The 18,527-nt window shown below is 28.9% G+C and overlaps 1 protein-coding gene across 8 annotated transcripts; it reads right to left on the minus strand.

Annotated features, from left to right (window-relative positions):
- Nucleotides 1-10,021: 10,021 nt before the first annotated feature.
- LOC111041524 (far upstream element-binding protein 3) lies at nucleotides 10,022-17,669 on the minus strand. 8 transcript variants are annotated; one of them, XM_022325817.1, is made up of 16 exons: nucleotides 17,227-17,669; nucleotides 15,458-15,560; nucleotides 15,165-15,347; nucleotides 14,956-15,085; nucleotides 14,766-14,886; nucleotides 14,528-14,701; nucleotides 14,408-14,461; nucleotides 13,778-13,864; nucleotides 12,939-13,145; nucleotides 12,703-12,847; nucleotides 12,480-12,637; nucleotides 12,237-12,417; nucleotides 11,777-11,913; nucleotides 10,808-11,059; nucleotides 10,371-10,659; nucleotides 10,022-10,239 (listed from the first exon to the last, which is right to left on the minus strand). In XM_022325817.1, the coding sequence occupies exons 1-15, from the start codon at nucleotides 17,308-17,310 to the stop codon at nucleotides 10,372-10,374; spliced, it is 2,304 nt and encodes a 767-aa protein (XP_022181509.1). In that variant the 5' UTR covers nucleotides 17,311-17,669; the 3' UTR covers nucleotides 10,022-10,239; nucleotide 10,371. The 8 variants fall into 8 exon arrangements, with proteins under 8 accessions (XP_022181509.1, XP_022181544.1, XP_022181526.1 ...); XM_022325852.1 differs by having other exon boundaries at nucleotides 10,023-10,198; nucleotides 15,470-15,560; XM_022325834.1 differs by having other exon boundaries at nucleotides 10,023-10,198; nucleotides 14,956-15,079; nucleotides 17,227-17,668.
- Nucleotides 17,670-18,527: the final 858 nt, after the last annotated feature.

Here is an 18,527-nt window from a genome sequence, read left to right on the forward strand (position 1 = left end):
AATATAAATTTAAACGTTTGTATTGAGTTGAGTAATCAGCGCTTGTTTTTTTGATAGCATGTCGTTTTAATAATAAGACATGGATTATTCAACTATACTTAAAATCATAAATCATTGGTTAAAAAAAATAATTATGAGTAATACTTGTATAATTAAATTTAGAAGTTGAAAAAAAAAGAACATAAATCGAAAATGTCTAATAGTTATAAATAACACAACATTACAGTCATTTTTTTTTTAATAGAGCTAGAAAAATTTTTGAATTTCTTACTGAAAAAAATTTACAAACTTGATGGCTATTAATAATTCAAAAAGAATCAAAATAGTTTAAATATTTTACCATGCATGGGAAACGCTAATATAAATATTTGATGAAAATTTCAAGTGTACGATTAATCGTTTTTGAATTGCAATAAAATATCAAAAATCGAGATGAAAATTCGTTAATTTACCGGTGAAAATCCAATATCGTAACAACTTTAAACTCAAAAGTTCATAAAAATTAAATTTCCGTTTCAGTATACTTTTTTTTTTGTTTTAAGTAAAAAACTTGGAATCTTCTATAAATATTTTAGATTCTGATTGAACTAGTGAAGCGATGAATGTTTTGATTTTACAATATGTTATTTTTTAATTATCTGTGACTGTATACATGATACGTATTCGAAATAATGATTTGATTTTCAACTTCAGCATCTTTTCCGGTGAGAAAGTGAATTTAGTTGGTGCATTCAAGAGGTCAACATTTAAAATTCAAATTTAATTTTCATGAGAGTCGGGGAAAACAAACAAAAAATTTGAGATAAAACGAGAATTTTCAAGCAAAACCGGTTTTTGATTTAACTCTAAAACAAATGATCGTACATACATGCAACTTTCACTGAATGTAATTTTTAGCATTTTCTTCCCACCATACAATTTTCGAAATGTTTTGACTCATGTTGAGATATTTATAGACGTAAGAAATTTTGGATTATTATTAGTTTCTTTAAAACTAATATCGATAGAAAAATGTTTGCTTGGTCAAAATCTTCAAAATGTCATACATATCATATCCTCGTTGTTATTGGAAATTAAAAAAAAAGTTAACGCAAATCCACATTATATTTTTATGAGCGTCTGAATTTAAAATGTTGACAAAGTACGTAAAAATCATAAAAATTAAAAAATGTTTGAGTTAGAAATTTATAAAAATATTTAATTTTAAACCCAAGATTAGAAAATGTAATACAAGATTCTTCCTAAGTTTGTCTACCGTTAAGTCAAATTTAATTTCTAAGAGCGTTTGAAGTTCTAATATTTTTACAACATTGCATATTCACTGGATTTCTCATTGAACGATTAATCTTATTTTGTTGTATTTTAAAAATGAAATACTATAATTATAGATATTTTTAATTTATCTACACAGTGTTGGTCGTATCACTCCATATACTTGAAATTTTTTTTACTTGTTCGCTGTTCCTTGGATCAAAAAGCTTGACAACTTAATTCAGGGGCCTGATATTTTGTCACAATATAGAATTCGAAAAAACATTAAAAATATATTAGCATGGTTTTCTTTTGTTTAAATTTGGACGTAATTACATATTTTAATTAAGAATATGGAATTAAATTAAAATTGAAAAATATTATTTGTGGGTACTCGAAACTGAGTGTCTGAGTATATTATCATATTTTATTCACACAATGACTTTTCAAATTTAATTTATTTTTGGCAAAAATGAACTTTACCTACATGTTGTAGGTACTAATGCTTAATAGTAAAATAAATACTTTAATCAAAATAATACCATCAAACATATTAAATTATTGTAAACTCCCGTTAAGTAATACAATAGGCTGACATTCTTCGCTCAGAATCGTTCTTCGTAGGTATACAATTTTGAACCATTGGATTCAAATTTAACACTATTTATCACAGTGACCCACTTGTAATCTACTGAAGAGCAGAGCGACATCCACTTACCCGCTTTTTTTAAAGTAAGCTATGAAAAACTTTTAAACATTTCTAATTGAAAAATGACTCATCACTCATGGCGATAACAAATAGCTCAAAAAAAAAGTTTGAACACTTTACCATGAATAGAAAATGGTTGTTTTAACATTTAGTGGAAAATTTTAATATCTACAAAAATTTGTTTTTGAATAACATCTTAATATCGAAAGTTGAGAAGGAAATTCGTTAATTTACCTGTGAAAATCTAATATCGTAATATTTTTATATTCAAAAGCTCCTCAAAAATTAATGTTGCTTTCCTGCAAACCGTTTTCATTTTGTGCAAGGTGAATCTTCTATTACAATTTTTAATGTTAATTTGACTTTTGAATTTGAAAGAAACTTATGAGGAACCTCGCCTGACATAATACTTTTTATTTAGTGAAGAAGTTAATTGTGAACAATTAAATTTTTTTTTCAAACCAATGAATAGCTCAAAAGGAGCCAGAACACAGAATATTTTGGAAATGCTACCATACATGGAATACGCTAATATAAATATTTGGTTAACATTTCAAGTGTTAATGGTTATAAGTTATGTCAAAAAATTAAATCGTCTTATTTAAAAATTTACCTTTTGGTTTTTTAGTCGTTTTTGAAAACTACTAGTACATTTTCTATAAATAGCCCAAAAAGAATCAAAATAGCTTGAAAATTTTACCATACACGGAAAAGGGTAATTTTAACATATTATCAACAATCAAAGGTGGAAATTCGTCCATTTACGGTATGCTATACAACGACGTAACGAAAGTACCCAATCAAAGATGACATTGTATGGAAGTGTGGAAGGAACTGTCAACCAACTCAAGCTAAATTAAAAAAATCTGTTCGACCTTTTCTCTTCCCCGTCAACTCGTGATAGGAGTATAGGACACATCCCCATTTAATGAAGAAGATTCCGTTATAAATTGAATACATTCGCCTTATTTGCTATGGTCAGAATTCAAAATTAACAATACTAATTGTTATTTTAAGTTGATAAATAAAATATTGTTGCTTTTTGATTAGTTATACGATTGGTATGAAATTAATATAATATAGTCTATACTTACCAGTAATCATGACATCACGCACTTTAAATGTTAACTAACACTTTTGAACACGAGATAAAAGACATAGAAATAATTATAACTCATGACTATTTGAGATGTTCAATCATTGCATATTACGCAAAGTATATAGGTATAAGTCACAACAATTTAGTGCACGTTGCGGTAGTAGACAGTAGATACTTATTCTTAATAATAGAAAAAGTACAAAAAGCAATTGGAACCTTTTTTTTACTAAAATTATAATCTTTGACTCCAAAAATACCTAACCTCTCTAGGAGAACAGCAGAACGTAAACCAAGTACCTAAACCGGCGATGACTGGTGGATAATTTAAGGAAAGCACCAAACCGACGGCGCTTGCGTCTACAGCTCGTCGAACATCGAGGTAATTAATTTACATAGGTAAATAGGTAATGACTAGGATTAGACATTTACACTCGACTTTCAAAAACTTTCCACCTTAAAATCAGTGGTGCCAACGTTATACAAGACATGACTTGTTACTTTTCAAGAGCTTACTTTATACATTTTGTTTATTAACTTATATTTTCTACAAGTACTAGAGCTCTCGACTCACGACGACGCGTCTCCAACCTGGGGTATACGGAGCGAGTTACTGTTACACGACAGCTATATTACAAGTTAAAACTTATAACATAATAAATGCTGTTTGCCGGGATATTTCAATAGTATAACTACTGTATAAGTAATCATTATAAATAGTTAATTAATTGTAGTTATAGTATAAATACACACTATTATAACACGCGTACACCTAATTATATATACGAGTACTAACAGTAATACCACCAAGCCAAAACAATATACTTTTATAACTATTTTACACATAAATTGACGTCACATATTTTTAAAAAAATATAAGAAAAATGTATTATTTACTTTTTAATTTGTATCAAACTGCCTTATTTTAATTGAACTGAAGACAAAACAGATTTTTTAGTTTGGGTATTGGAAATTCAGACACGTTAACACACCTACCTATCATTTTTTACTTTCTGTTTACAGCAATAGTAAAATGTAGTAATTTGAGAGGGTTTGCAGTTCGTTCGATTCACATTCACCAGATGGGAGTCATAGACATATGCTGACTGGTGTCAGGGAAGAGCATGGATCTAATCCTGCCTATTTAATAATAGTTAATAGGGCTTTTGAAATAGTTTATGCAAGTTACATTCTAGTTACTTTCCATAGAAAAATGAGAAATATTTTTTAAATAATTTGAATGTGCGGGGGCTGCAGAAACGTTTCAACATTTTCTAACATACCTACATAAATTGTTTTTAATTATAATTTAAACTGTATATAACTCATTTATTTGTGGAAGTAAAATTTACTGCGGCCCATAATTCAATAGCCCAGGGGTGTCCGAAAAAAAGTTAAGGAGCAGCATATGCTTCCATATCTATAGGGGCAATATATTTATTGATATATTCTGGTTGTTCCGTGAGGATATACCCATTACCCGAAGTGGGGGACTCGCCGCCCGGACAAAAACCAGTTTTTTGCAGTTTTAGCTATAAACAAAAAACAATGATTAAAAATCATTACATAATGAAAATAAGATTTTGAAAGACTAACATTTTCAATAAGCTCTACAAAAGATTATACAATTTTTTTTAACCAAAAAATGGAATTAATTTAAAAAATACAACATATGTAATCATCGGGAGTCTCTTATAAAAAAAAGATTCATGATAAAATTATTATCTTAGGAGATATCGTAATGGGTAGATCCTCGTGGGACATTCTGTAAAACAAAATTCTAGATATATTATATACTACAGGTCAATTCGTTTCAAACACTTCATTTTAGTCAAATTATCCATCTTCAAAAAAAAACCTCGATCATTTCAACGACTTAGAAAATAAAATTGTATTGTATAAAATACAACTATTAAGGATCATTTTTTTTTTTTATTAAAATTAATATCTAGTACTGGAAGTTAAGATAAATTGCATGGTATGGCGGATTAACTTACTGTTTAGTTGGGAATAAAATACTGTAGGTTTAAGAACTTCTCTTCAGAATAAGATAGAATAAAAATAACACTTTGATCAACTAAAAAATGTCTATTATTATTTTTAAACACAAGTTTTGTGACAAACCATCCATATTTAATGTTCTGAATATGTACGCAGTATGTTAAGGATAGCTTAATTAGTTGATATTTTATTGAAATTCATTTTTTTTTCATTATATTGAAATTTATTGTTATCAAACTACTAGTATAAAAATGTAAAATATATTTTCTAATTGACAAAATAATTGACTTCACATAAAGCATATCATGTGATACGTATATATACCTAATTGAACAATATACAAATACATATAACAATAAAACGGTAGTAGTTAATGAGTACTAATATATATTGCACATATACATAAACGGTTTCACAGTGGTTTGATTGATTTACTTTAAAAATATTAGATATTAGGCAATACTAAATAGTTATTTGGTACTACTACATTAATCATTAAATATTAACCTTTTTATACATAATTTAATAGTATACTACTAGACTACTTACTGTTATTTTTGACGAACATATGTCAATAGTAAAATGTGTTATTAAATATCCTATTCAAATAAAATAACTGATAGTAATAATTGTAACCTAATTAACCGAAATGCTAATATTTGTCATTCACACTCGTTGTAAGGCTCGAATTTTATAAGAAGTACGAATAATATTAATTTTAATCTTTATTTCATTTTACTGGATATATAAAGAATAGTTAATACTGTTAATAGTTTTTTAAAAGTGATTGAATTGGACAATAACTTCAAAATATCATGTTAATGTATGACCAGTATACTCATCATATTACAAGACGCTGATTACTTCAGAAAATGTAATTTGTTTTAGTGACTACTATTGAGTCTTTTAAAATGTGTAAATTATGTAGAAATACAGCATACGATAAACATCAAGGTTTTCTGAATGCCTCTCAACCTTATAATGGTACCAACATTTATTTTTAAATTGTTAATTAAGCAATATTCCTTTCAACAATATTAATTTAACTTAAAATATTAGGGACGGGGTTTGGTTGGCAGAGTATGTTGAAAATGTATTCATCATAAAAATATATCATTAAAAACTAATGCAGTCTTAAAAAGGGTACACCACTCACTAATCATCATAGTTAAATTCATATTGATATTATATTATTATACACCTAGCAATATTTTATTCAAGAAAGCATAGAAAAAATTAACAAATATAAATCAATTTTTGGTTTTGAAATTTTATTACCTCTGTTCATAAATATCACAATTCATAAAAATAAAACTATGGAGGTATTCTACATTATTTTTACATACACTTTAGAACAATGCAAGAAGAGTAAATGTTATTTGAATGTTAAAAATCTAACGGAAGATGTCAATTTATTTAAAAATTGAGTCATAGGTAGCAATCGTCTGTAAAATTTTGAAAAATGTAGGATAATTCTAATAGCAGATTGAAAAAAAATCAGGTAATATTTTGTTGAAAAACAATAGACATTGACATAAAAGATGCTTAAGAGGAATTGATTCATACAAGCATGTATTGTTTTCTACTAACACATAACATAGTAAATTTTACATTTAGAAAAAATCATTTCCTCTGTTATTTTGAATAGTAAATTGACCAGTTACCAAATTAAAAGTTAAGAATAACAGTATAACACAAGGCTTAATTTTTTGGCAAATTTTATTTGAAATTTAATAATAGATTTAAAAATGTACGTATGGTACTAGATAATAGTTTTATATTAGCTAATAAATCATAATATAACTAATACAAAAAATAACCTACTTAAATGGATTATTTTGGATGTAAATTTTTAATGCTGATTTTAAGTTGTAGATAATACAAAACATATTATAAAATCCCCCTTTAATGCAATAATACAAATAAAAATGAATAATTAACAATTAAAATAAAAAAAAAATTTTAAAAATTGTATCTAACATTGGTAAGTATTATAAAAAAAATATGATAACAATTGCTCTTGGATAGTTATGGTTATCATTTAGAAATAATCAGATTAAAAGTAAGTAATTGGATTTGAAAAATATTTTTCAATTCTTTTAAATAGTTTGATATTTACACATAAAAAAGTTAATAATGAGGTAGTATTTTTTCATCTTAATAGGAATACACAATATATATAAATGGTTAGTTTAATCTACTCGTAATAAACCTGCCATCCATAACCCTATCATATCATTCACAAAAAAAAAAAAAAACAGATTTGATATTTATCATAAACATAAGTTTTAGAGTGATTACAACCACAAGGACTATAAACCGAAATATTTTTTAACAAATGATAATATAGTCAACTATCTTAAAATAAAATTTTTTATTTATAAGGTATATGGAGATAAAATAACACGTTTACTAGTATTTAACTTGGTACCATTTGATAAAATAATATTGAAATAGTAAAACTTAGGTTCATACATTCTCCAATTATCAATAATTTATTATATCCTACTAAAAATCCATAATCAATACTTTTAGAAATATACAGAACATTTGCCCCAAGGACTTGGAGGCATGGTTGTGCCAAACAGATTGAGAAAGATACTTTTATTTGAAATGGTATTGCTCCAAAGACAGCCAATACATAGCTTTATAGCACCTGATACTCAAAACAAGCTTCACCCACTTGCATGTGTTATCATAACTAATGTTTCATCTATTTCTATAAGTCTGTAAAAATCACTTAAACATTATCAGTTTGTTTACTTTAATAATTGAAAAAAGTACAGTTTTTATTTAAAGTATTACATCTGAAAACATGAGAAGTGTCAGCAGTTGAAAACACTTGATTTTTTCAACTATCAGAAAATACTCAAATAATAACAAACAAATTCAATGTTTTTGACACATAAACATAATTTCTAAATATAAGATTATATTATGATATTTATAAAATACAACAACCAACCAATTAAGCTGTCGATGAACTAGATTTGTATTTAAGAATAATAATACAATTCATTGATCTATTATTTTATGTGTATATTTATGAGTATGAATATATTTTTAAGGGGTAAAAGTTTAGTAAAATGTATTTATTTATCTGACTCACCAGTAAGAATACTCCTACAATATGATTAGTTTTCTGGAAGTATTTTAACGGGTAAAATAAATAATCACAATAAGTCATTGTTTAGTACATCTAAAGAAATAGATATTTGAATTAATTGAAAAAGAAGCAGATACTTCACATATTTTCAGAACAATGAATTAGAATACTTTTGATAATAAAACAAAAAAAATCTTAAATTGAGTGAATCAGTGTTTTTAAAAGTTACATTATAATCTATTAAGAGAAGAAGGTACCCATTTCTTATCAATATTATTATTTAATTACAAACATTTAAATGCATCCAAATATTTATGGGCAAGATCACTAAAAATGTTTTAACAACATCAATAACACAAATACCAATGTCCAATGGTTACTATTAACAACAAAAGCTACAATAAATTCACTAATGTACCATAAAAATAAAAAATAATGTAAAATATTTCATTTTTTTCATTATATTTGGAACTTTTTAAATCAAATGTTTTTTACACTTTAATAATATTACAATATGTACATACAACATAGTAAATTGCACAACATGTAAATTATTAAAGCAAGTTATATTGTTTAAATGCGCGTAATTTGTCGCGTGATCTGAAACAAGCAACAGAAGTATGTCAGAAACAATTTTTCAAAATATCAAATATAAATAAATAATTATTTAATAAGGACATGTTAACAAATTTCGGAAGCAAACATCTATTATAAATTGTGGATACAAGTGAGTGTGTACATATATATATATAAATATATATGAATATATATATAATATTAAACAAATGTATATATTAAATAATGTTAGTTTTTTTTTTATCATAATATTTTTTTTTTTTTTTACGAAAAATTACTAGAAAATTACCTTTCCCAATGTCAGGCTTCAGTTCAAGACACCAGACATTTCCCACTGAAATTTATAAAATCAAACACATTTCCACAAGACAATAACACAAAAATATTTATGACAGTAAAATTATAAAATAGATTTTCATTTGTTTGGACATTGGTATAATTAAAAACCCTTAACTCAGTACAAACCTTGTAATTGTTGGTGCCACATGCTGTGAACAAGGTAAAAATAAATTAAACAAACATTTCACACATGACAAATTTTAGTTATATTATTTATAAATGTATTTTTTTCTAAGATAAATAATTATTTAGTTAAACATATGTAATTTTATTATAATATAAGATATTAAAATTATAGTTGTTTTGAAAGTTTTTACCAAGTTTTGTGCAAGAAAAACAAAGAATATTGAAAATCTAACCTAACAAACCAACGAAAGTATAACTAAAAACATGCGTAGTTTCAGTATGTTAAATAAATATATATTATATATATATTTTTATACAAATTAAGTAACTTTCATATTTTTTTTTAACCATAGAAAATACAAATCAACAAAAATCACCTATTAATTTAATATACAATTCTAGACAAAACTTGGTAAGTAATATTTAAATTATAAAACATTTTACTTAACTATATTATAAGAAAGGTCCTAAATGCCAATTTGATAAATTGTCAAATGAAAAAAAATTGTTTTATCAATGCTGTGAACCTAATGAAATATTATGCTATACAAATCCAAACTTGAAATTTTCCATAATTTCATTTTTACTTGAAATAACTCACAATGTAATAAAATGTATATGTAATAGCATGTGTTTAAATGGAGGTAAGAAAAACTTATTAAACACATTTTATAGAATAGTAATGATTACTGTTATAATCAAAAGTAACATGATTATACCGCTATAACCATAGCTTCAGGTATATTATGGCGATTTTACCTAAATATTTATACCAATCGCCAAAACTATTAAATAAACAATATGGTTTTTTTTTCATATTTTTTTTTTTTTTTTGCGCTACAAAATGTCTTTACAATTAAGTATAGTACATAATTAAACATAATTAAATATACTAATAGAAAAAAAAATGCGTAGAGAAGACAAAACTATTTGTTTATTGATTTAATATGAATGGACCTGACCATAGCGAGGATATCCCTGGTATCTGGACGTTCTGCAATAACATAGTTAATAGTATATTTTTTGACGTATGTCCTGAAATGGCATGTTAAGCAAAATATTCATGTATATAAAAAACGATGTTTGATTTTTTTTAAATTAAAAAAAATGCAGTTATTATTTTAGGAACATGAAGCATATATTTTTCATTTTTATTATTCCCTTACCTCATTGTTGTTGTGGTGGATCTTGTTGTGGAACTTGTTGATAACCCGCATAAGCATTTCCTGCAGCAGGATAAGCACCATACCCAGTAGGTGCAGCCCCAGGATTTTGTGCTCCATAGTAACCACCTGCTCCATAAGCCATACCATACTGTGCACCATACATTGATACATCATTCAATGTTTGGGGTTGTCCTGATTGAGGGCTTGAGGCATTAGGTTGTTGCTGCTGTTGAGGCGATTGTTCTGATCCACTTGGTTGACCATTCGTTTGAGTTGGCAGACCCATTTGCTACAATAATTATTATAATTATTGTTTTGATTTTTGGTAAAATGATAACAAATTTTCAAAAATTCCCCCCCCCTAGCATTAGACAAAATGATGTGTTACATAATTTACGTAACAAGTCCCAAATTTTAGTTGAATGTTGTATACTTACTCTTGCTTTAACTTGTTGTTCAACCATATCAGCTTCTTTATTTTTGCCAATTGATCTGTAATACTCTATCCACTGTGCACTGTAATCAGGAGTTCCTGCTCCTGCACTGCCTCCAGCACCACCACCCCCTCCATTAGCAGCAATTGCAGCAACTGGCATAACACCTGCAGTTCCATTTGGTGGAATTGCATGAGGTTGAGGTTGCACATTGGCAGGATTTGGTACTGCACTGGTTCCATTCATCTGATTAAACTGAAAAAATTAGATCTTGGCTCATCCAATAAAAAGAATCTAACAGCAAAATGATGACAATTAATCATTCTATAAAAGATGTCTATAGGGATTTAGTAGATTGTAAAAACTGCAATAATTTATTAGTAACATACTTGGAGACACTAAATCACCTGCACAAAACTTGTTTCAGTATTATTTTCCCACACTATAAAAATTAATTGTTTGTATAGAAACCTTGTTTACAGGCACATTTGTGCTTCACAAAAATTAATAATTCAAATATTATTTTTCCTTCATAGGTAAAATTAAAAAAAGGTTTTTCTGAGACCTAAGTTTGAAGAAATAGTATTAGAGATTATAGTTTAACTACCATATAAAAATGGAAATAGCAGAAGATAATATTATCAAGAATTACAAAAAAATACAGAATAGATACAGAACCTACTTGTTGTTACACATAACTTTGTACAGGAGTAGTTTATTATTATTATAAGAAGTTTAAATTAATGATGTCTGATTTCAAGCAAATCTTGGATTTTGGTTGAATACAGCAATATAAGTGATCCTAGGCTTAATATATTCTAATTATTTCACTCAACAGTTATTAAGATAGAAACTTAGATTTTTAATAAAATATTTCAATAAATTAGAGTATATTATATTATTATGTATATAAAACAAATGATCAAATTTATAAAAAATATTATCTTAAAATCAATAAGTAATGCAATATACCTTCATTTGTTTGGCTTGCTGTTCAATGAATTCAGCTTCTCTGTGCATTCCCATAGATCTATAGTACTGTATCCATTGAGCACTAAAGTCTGAGCCCCCTTGGGCACCATTAGCATTAGACATAGGATTTGCATTATCTGCAATAACAAAATTAAATAATGGTTATAAGTCAGAAATATTCATATTTATTTACATAATTAAATTTAAATTGAGAATGTTTTGTAAATAAAACTAGTCATTGTCGCAAGTCTTGGCTATACAGCTACAGTTGTCAAGTTGTAAGGTTTGCTTAAGATACTCTCACACTGCAGCGGTAAAATGAGTACGGGCAATAGCACCGCCAAGATAAGAGAATTTTAACCCCACCACCACTACAGTGTGGATCTTAATTTTAATATCCTTGAAACTTAATAACTTTGTCTATTTTAATTTTTTTTTTTAATTTGTGAAGTATGTTTACTCTGATCAGTTGGTTGTTGTGGTTGTTGCTGTTGCTGCATGCTTGGATTCCAACCTTGACCATATGCATTCATTTGCCCATCTTGTCCACCCCAACCCATTTGAGAACCATATGGTGGTTGTGGCTGCTGCTGCTGCTGGTTCATATTACTATAGTTCTGAGAACCACCATTAGGATCCTGCTAATAAAATATGAATAAACACAAATATACTTAATAAAAAATATATTTAAAAATGTACATACAAAACCCAATTTTTCATTTATCATTCGTTTAGCATTTTCGATTTGCTCTGTTGTTCCACGTATAACAAATGTTTTTTCAGAACCTGTATTATTGTGCCGTCTGTCAATTTCACAATGTGCGCCAGTTTGCATATTGATTTGTTTAATTGTTTCACCACCTAAAATAATAAAATAACGAACAATTAGAAAACACTTAGCACAGAGAAGTAAATCTTAGATATACCTTTTCCAATAATAACTCCACATTTAGCAGATGGCACGGTAAATGTTGTTTCATTTAATGGTTGTGTTTGACCACTATTACCCCAACTTTGATTTCTATTAAAATTACCGCCACCACCGCCACTCTGTCGATTTCCACTACGGTTCTATTAAATTAAAATTATTTATTTTGTTAACTTATATTGAACATATAAAATTTTTATTTTTATTTATTAGATGCATATATAAATTTCTTACCAGGGCGCTATCGACTAATGATTCTATTCTTTGTTTAGCTTCAGCAACCTGATCTGGATTACCAGTAATTAAACATCTTCTATCATCAGGTGTATCTTCATTAAGGTTAATGAACTGGACTTTTGCACCGGTGTCAGCTTGAATTTTTTTAATCATATCACCGCCTTTTCCTATAACTAATCCTACTACTTGTTTTGGTACACCAACCTAAATATTGTAACATGTAAAATATAAAGTTATAAATGTTTATATAAAAAATCATTGTGTAGTTGTAATGGTTAATATCTGATTAAAACATTAGAGGCATAAAAATACATTGGACAATATCTTATTTACAGGTGTTTTTTTTAAAACTTTTTATCAGTTACTATTATATTTTAATAGGAATCTAAACCCCTAACCTCAAAAAGTAACAAATAATTTATTATGTACTTGTGAATGCATGTAAAATATGAAATAAATAATCCACAAAGAAAAAAAAATAATAGTAATAATATTTAAGAGTATATAAATATTTAATATTACTCAAATCCATTTATTATCATATTTCAAAAAAAAAAAAAAACAATACTTTGGATTTAAAATATATTAGTCCATTAATAGAATTATTGTATTGCCATCACAAATAATAAGCCTTGTCATTATACAATAAATATTGAATAACAACTTGTAGACAGACATCACAAGTATATTTAATACCAGATTGAACAGGATACAAATATATTTGTTCTTATCTAAGTAATTGAATAGATGCATAATATTATTAGAAAATTAAGGCTAATAATAAGTAAATAAGATGTAAATAACATAGTGGAATATCTAGATTTTATAATAATTACCTCAACTTTGCCACCATAACCAGAGTGCATACTGTAATCACCACTATTTGAACCATTCCAATTTGACCCGTTCTGATCAAAATTGGACTACAATTATGAAAAAAAAAAAATGAAAATATTAATCACAGGTACCTATGAACATAAAATTATTGATCTGTTTTCATTAAGAAAACAAATTTTAAGTTATATTTAAAGAAAAGTGATTCAATAGTAAAACATATATATATATATATACACATAGGGGAGTTACAAATTATATAAACAATATAAACTTTAAGTTTTGTTTTAGTTATCTTTTAATAAGACATTTTACTATTAAAAACATACTTAATTATAAATTAATAAGACAGAATCAATGTAACAATAGACCAGTTATATTTAATATAAAATTGTATATTTATATTCTTAACATCGTATTTAAAACTTAATGTAGACCAAAAGATAAGATAAAATTACTTTTAAGGTTTCTAATTGATATTATTATTCAAATATTTTTTCATTAATTACATTAATTTGTTTAGTATTTTAATAACCTATTTTAGATTTCTATTATTTGATTTGTAAGTCATTTTAAGAGCAAGTCATAATCAACTTTATGACAATTATATATATATGGAAAAATATATTTACCGATCCATCTTTATCACCGCCTCCTAGCATGTCATACACCAACTTCTTAGCATGCTAAAAACAAATTGATAAAATATATGAATTGAATTTCAAAATTAGGTCTTAAGAAATTTAATTTACCTCAACTTTGGCTGTTTCACCAGATATCCTTAAAGGTTTTTCATTTTCTTGACTATTAGGACCATCTTGAATAACTATCATCTTTGCTCCTGAACTTTCTTGTAACATTTTAATAGTTTCGCCTCCTTTTCCAATAATAAGTCCTACTTTGGCTCCAGGTATCATTATTTGGGCCTATAATTAGTGAAAACATTTTTAATAGAATAAGGTTTATAAGAAATATTATTTAATTGTTTACTTGAGTAAAAGCCGGTTGCGAAGGTGGGGAAGATATATTTAGTCCTTCAATTTTTGCACCACCTGTTCCTTCAACAGATACTTTATTCTGTACTATGTTTTGTATGAGCTCTTTAGCTAACCTAGATTTGGATTTATGAATATCTGTAAGTTTTAAGAAAGAAAGTAAATAATTTTAATTTAACACATACGTTATGCTTTGAGCATTTCCTGTAAGTGTACAGGATCGCTCTAATAAGCCAGGACTATCTGGTGCCATTTGAATTTTACACCCAGTTTCAGCCTGCAGTCGACTAATTTGTCCTCCACCGCGGCCTATAACTTTGCAAAGGGTTAACGCACATAGTACATCAAATTTGCTACTTATTATAACTGAAAAACATGAATATTTTATACTTACTGAGTCCAACCATTTTATCAGGTACTTTTATCTCTTCGTTAATAACGTTGCCAAATTGTGATCCAGGCCCACCGATGCCTTGGATACCGGCTGCTGCTGCTGCTGCCACTCTGGCGGCCACGGCTGCTGCTTGTGCGGCGGCTAAAGCCACCGGAGATGTTGCTAACCTTTTTCTATCAGGCTCTAAATATATAAATAAATATACAATTCAATACTTATACATTTTCTTAGTAGGCAGTAGGTATACAATAATTGTAATATAAGTTTATTGTTTATTTAAATAAATAAAATACCTGAAGAGTTACCGTAATCTTCTGAAGGTCTTTTATGTGTTTCTGGTGATATAGATCCTGTAGTTGAACTAGCTTTGGAAGATGGTTGGATTTTAGCTGCTATCTAAATACATAAATATAAGGAATTTTTTTTTTTTATTATAATCAAAATATTATTAGCTTATAAACCTAAAAAGGTTTGATAAAGTCTAAAATAAATGATGATTATTTGAATGAAAAATAAGATATAATAAAGAAACTAAAGAATTAAATGGTGTGGTTATGCAATTTAAAGAAAGAAGATAATAGGTTTCTATGTAGGTACCTATTTATTTTTAATTAATTTTTACATATCTAACATTGCAACTATTTTAAAAGGGAAAATCTCAAAAGTAGGTAGGTATTCTTCAAACATTAATTACAATTTTTTTTTTACAAGATGTTTACAATCTGTTTGTAGGTAGGAACAATAAACAAATTTGAATATGAGTACCTATTTAAGAATAAGAATTGTTTGATGGAAGTAGCTATTAATAACAATTACAATTTAAATGTAGAAAATACATATTAAATAAACATAATTTAATAATATACAGATACTTATAATAATAGCATGCTTTACAATACCACTGAACTAACTTTAATAGTTCATGATTTGTAGTTTAATACTTTAAGATGAAACACAGAACAGGCACAATAAATAGGAGTTTTTTGGAATTTGGAATTTATAGTATACTTAAAATGATTGCTCATTAACAAAATTATAACAATACATATGTAATAGGCTAGGTATCCATAGGCATGAATAATATTTATCTATATCGAGCAAAATTGAATTTTACTATGAGCTTCTGACCTCATTCAATATATAGTACGAGATAAATATGAAATGTTTTATATATTTAATTGATAATAATTCTGAATTTAAAATGGCATTGATTAATAAAAATTACATTTATCATATACAGAAAATATATGGTTTATAAAAAATTAAACAATTAGTCATTATAGATTATTAAAAAGAACACAACAACGATGATTAACGGATGATTATTGATTAAGCCCAGACATGTGTATTAAAATAACAGAATCCTAATATCCATAGTATAAGATTATTCAATCAAACATTACGTCTTCAACATTTTCTTGATCTGAAGGTGCCAACGACATTAAAACACTTTGCTGGAGGTTAAAAGCAAAAAAAAAATAGAAAAAAAGTATAATAGACAACTGGAATCAATTGACGTTCAAAAGTAAATGGAGGTAAACAACTGTCGACGAAACGAAATGGACATCTATTGTCGTCATGTTCAACTACGATTGTAGCGTCGTATGCAAGACTAAGAACTTTGGAGACGGGGCATTATGGTTCAGTAATTTTTTTAAAAATTTTTTTCCATTCTTACTATCAGACCAGAAAACTGACGGGCGGGTGGGCGTGCGGGTTGGTTGGGTGGTAGGTGGGTAGTGTCCCCGAAAAAAATGGTCGGAAACCATAACGAGCGGCCGACAAACACGCGTTGTGTCAACGAGTGGAATTCAACCACGTACAATGTGAGCACAGGTGCAGACCAGCGTTTAGCGGCACGCAGACATAGGTTAGCAGGTAATGATGACAACACCTAACCGTGCAACAATCGCCGAAACGCGAGTGACGACGATTGCCGCCGAAGTTGCGCCTACAGCGATAACCACCGAGTGTGGACGCGACCGCGACAAACACCGTTTCGGACCAGCCGGCGCGGTTTTGGCGAGGGCGGGCAATGCCGTCTCCGGCGTGCAGAACGTACCTCTTTAGCGCGTTGTAAAGCCGCGGCGAATGCTTGACTCTGATTCTTTTCCGTTGGCGGATTCACCGCTGAATAATCACTCATTGTGAAACATGAAGAATATTATCGCTGACGAAATGGATGCTTCCCGCTGAAGTAGTGCTTGGGCCGTTGGCGCGCGCGTGTCCGGGGTAGGTCGGTGGTGCGAGCAACGTACGCAATGCGCGGACGGTGAGCTGAACGGCGGGCGAGGGAGAGAGACAGAAAATAAGTATTTGTTGTAAACGCACAAAGACGATGAATTTATTAAACACCTAAGCTAACGAGACACGCTCGGACCGCGCAAACAACAAACCGCCGTGTGGTTTATAGACTATAGCAGTATAGCCTGTTCGGTGGTCGCACGTATGTTGTGTACTTGTATGCACGAATAGCGAACGGCGTCCGTCGGCGACGAAATGGGTGGGCGGGTGGCGGGCAGGCGCAGGAGAAACGACAATACAATACGTGTAGTAGTCGTCTCTGTCGCACTGACAGCGGCGCGCGTTGCGCTCTGTCCGCGTTGGATGTTTACGGTTGGCGGGGGGTGGAAGAGAGTGCCGAGAGAGAAAACCAAGCAAAACGTGATTACCACCGTCAGACAAGGACGTTCTATACACGAACGCGCTTCGGCCATGGAACAGTCAATAGCAGCCTGTGATTTCTCGACCGCTGCGGCGTCGCGCGCATAGTTTTGGTCCGAAACGTCAAAAAATCTATATCAGTGTATCACAGAGAACATTCCTACTCCTATAGGGCACAAGCGAGAAGGCAACACTCAGCAACAGGCTACAAATTACAATACTGCAGCAGAACCTTCGTCATACACAGATTCTTATAGCTACTATAGAAATATAAGTTGTAGTACACTGTCTAGTATAGTGTATACTGTATAGTATGCAGGGTGCATTCAGTGGCGGCTCGTTGTTGCTGTCGGTGTCGGTACTAGATGCGGTATCCTTAATTTAATTCATATGTAATGTTCATATACTGAAGAACATGAAAGATATTTCCATGGCTCTAATGGTTGGTTAGCAGAAAATAATAATAGTATAGAATTAAGTACATACATTATAATTATCACCATTGTTGTAACTAGTATGTAATATTGTAGTATCGTACTGGCTAGATAGATACTATAAAAAATAATCATCAGAATAGCATGTAGGTACAACATTATAATGTTATAACTTATAATAAATCTAACTAGCTGTATACGCCCCAGACGATGGTGCACCTGCTAAAATTTGTTTTTTTTTTAAATAAAAGAACTTAAGAACGTG

The sequence above is a fragment of the Myzus persicae genome, unplaced genomic scaffold (assembly GCF_001856785.1).
Source record: "Myzus persicae strain clone G006 unplaced genomic scaffold, MPER_G0061.0, whole genome shotgun sequence".
Lineage (NCBI taxonomy): Eukaryota > Metazoa > Arthropoda > Insecta > Hemiptera > Aphididae > Myzus > Myzus persicae.

What these genes read in the sequence shown, in the direction of transcription:
- LOC111041524 (XM_022325817.1), bottom strand. Translation starts at nt 17,310, where the DNA reads ATGAGTGATTATTCAGCGGTGAATCCGCCAACGGAAAAGAATCAGAGT. An exon ending in AGATTACGGTAACTCTTCAG is followed by an intron (nt 15,348 to 15,457) that starts GTATTTTATTTA and finishes TTATATATTTAG; the next exon opens with AGCCTGATAGAAAAAGGTTA. An exon ending in AACAACAAGTTAAAGCAAGA is followed by an intron (nt 10,660 to 10,807) that starts GTAAGTATACAA and finishes TAATTATTGTAG; the next exon opens with CAAATGGGTCTGCCAACTCA.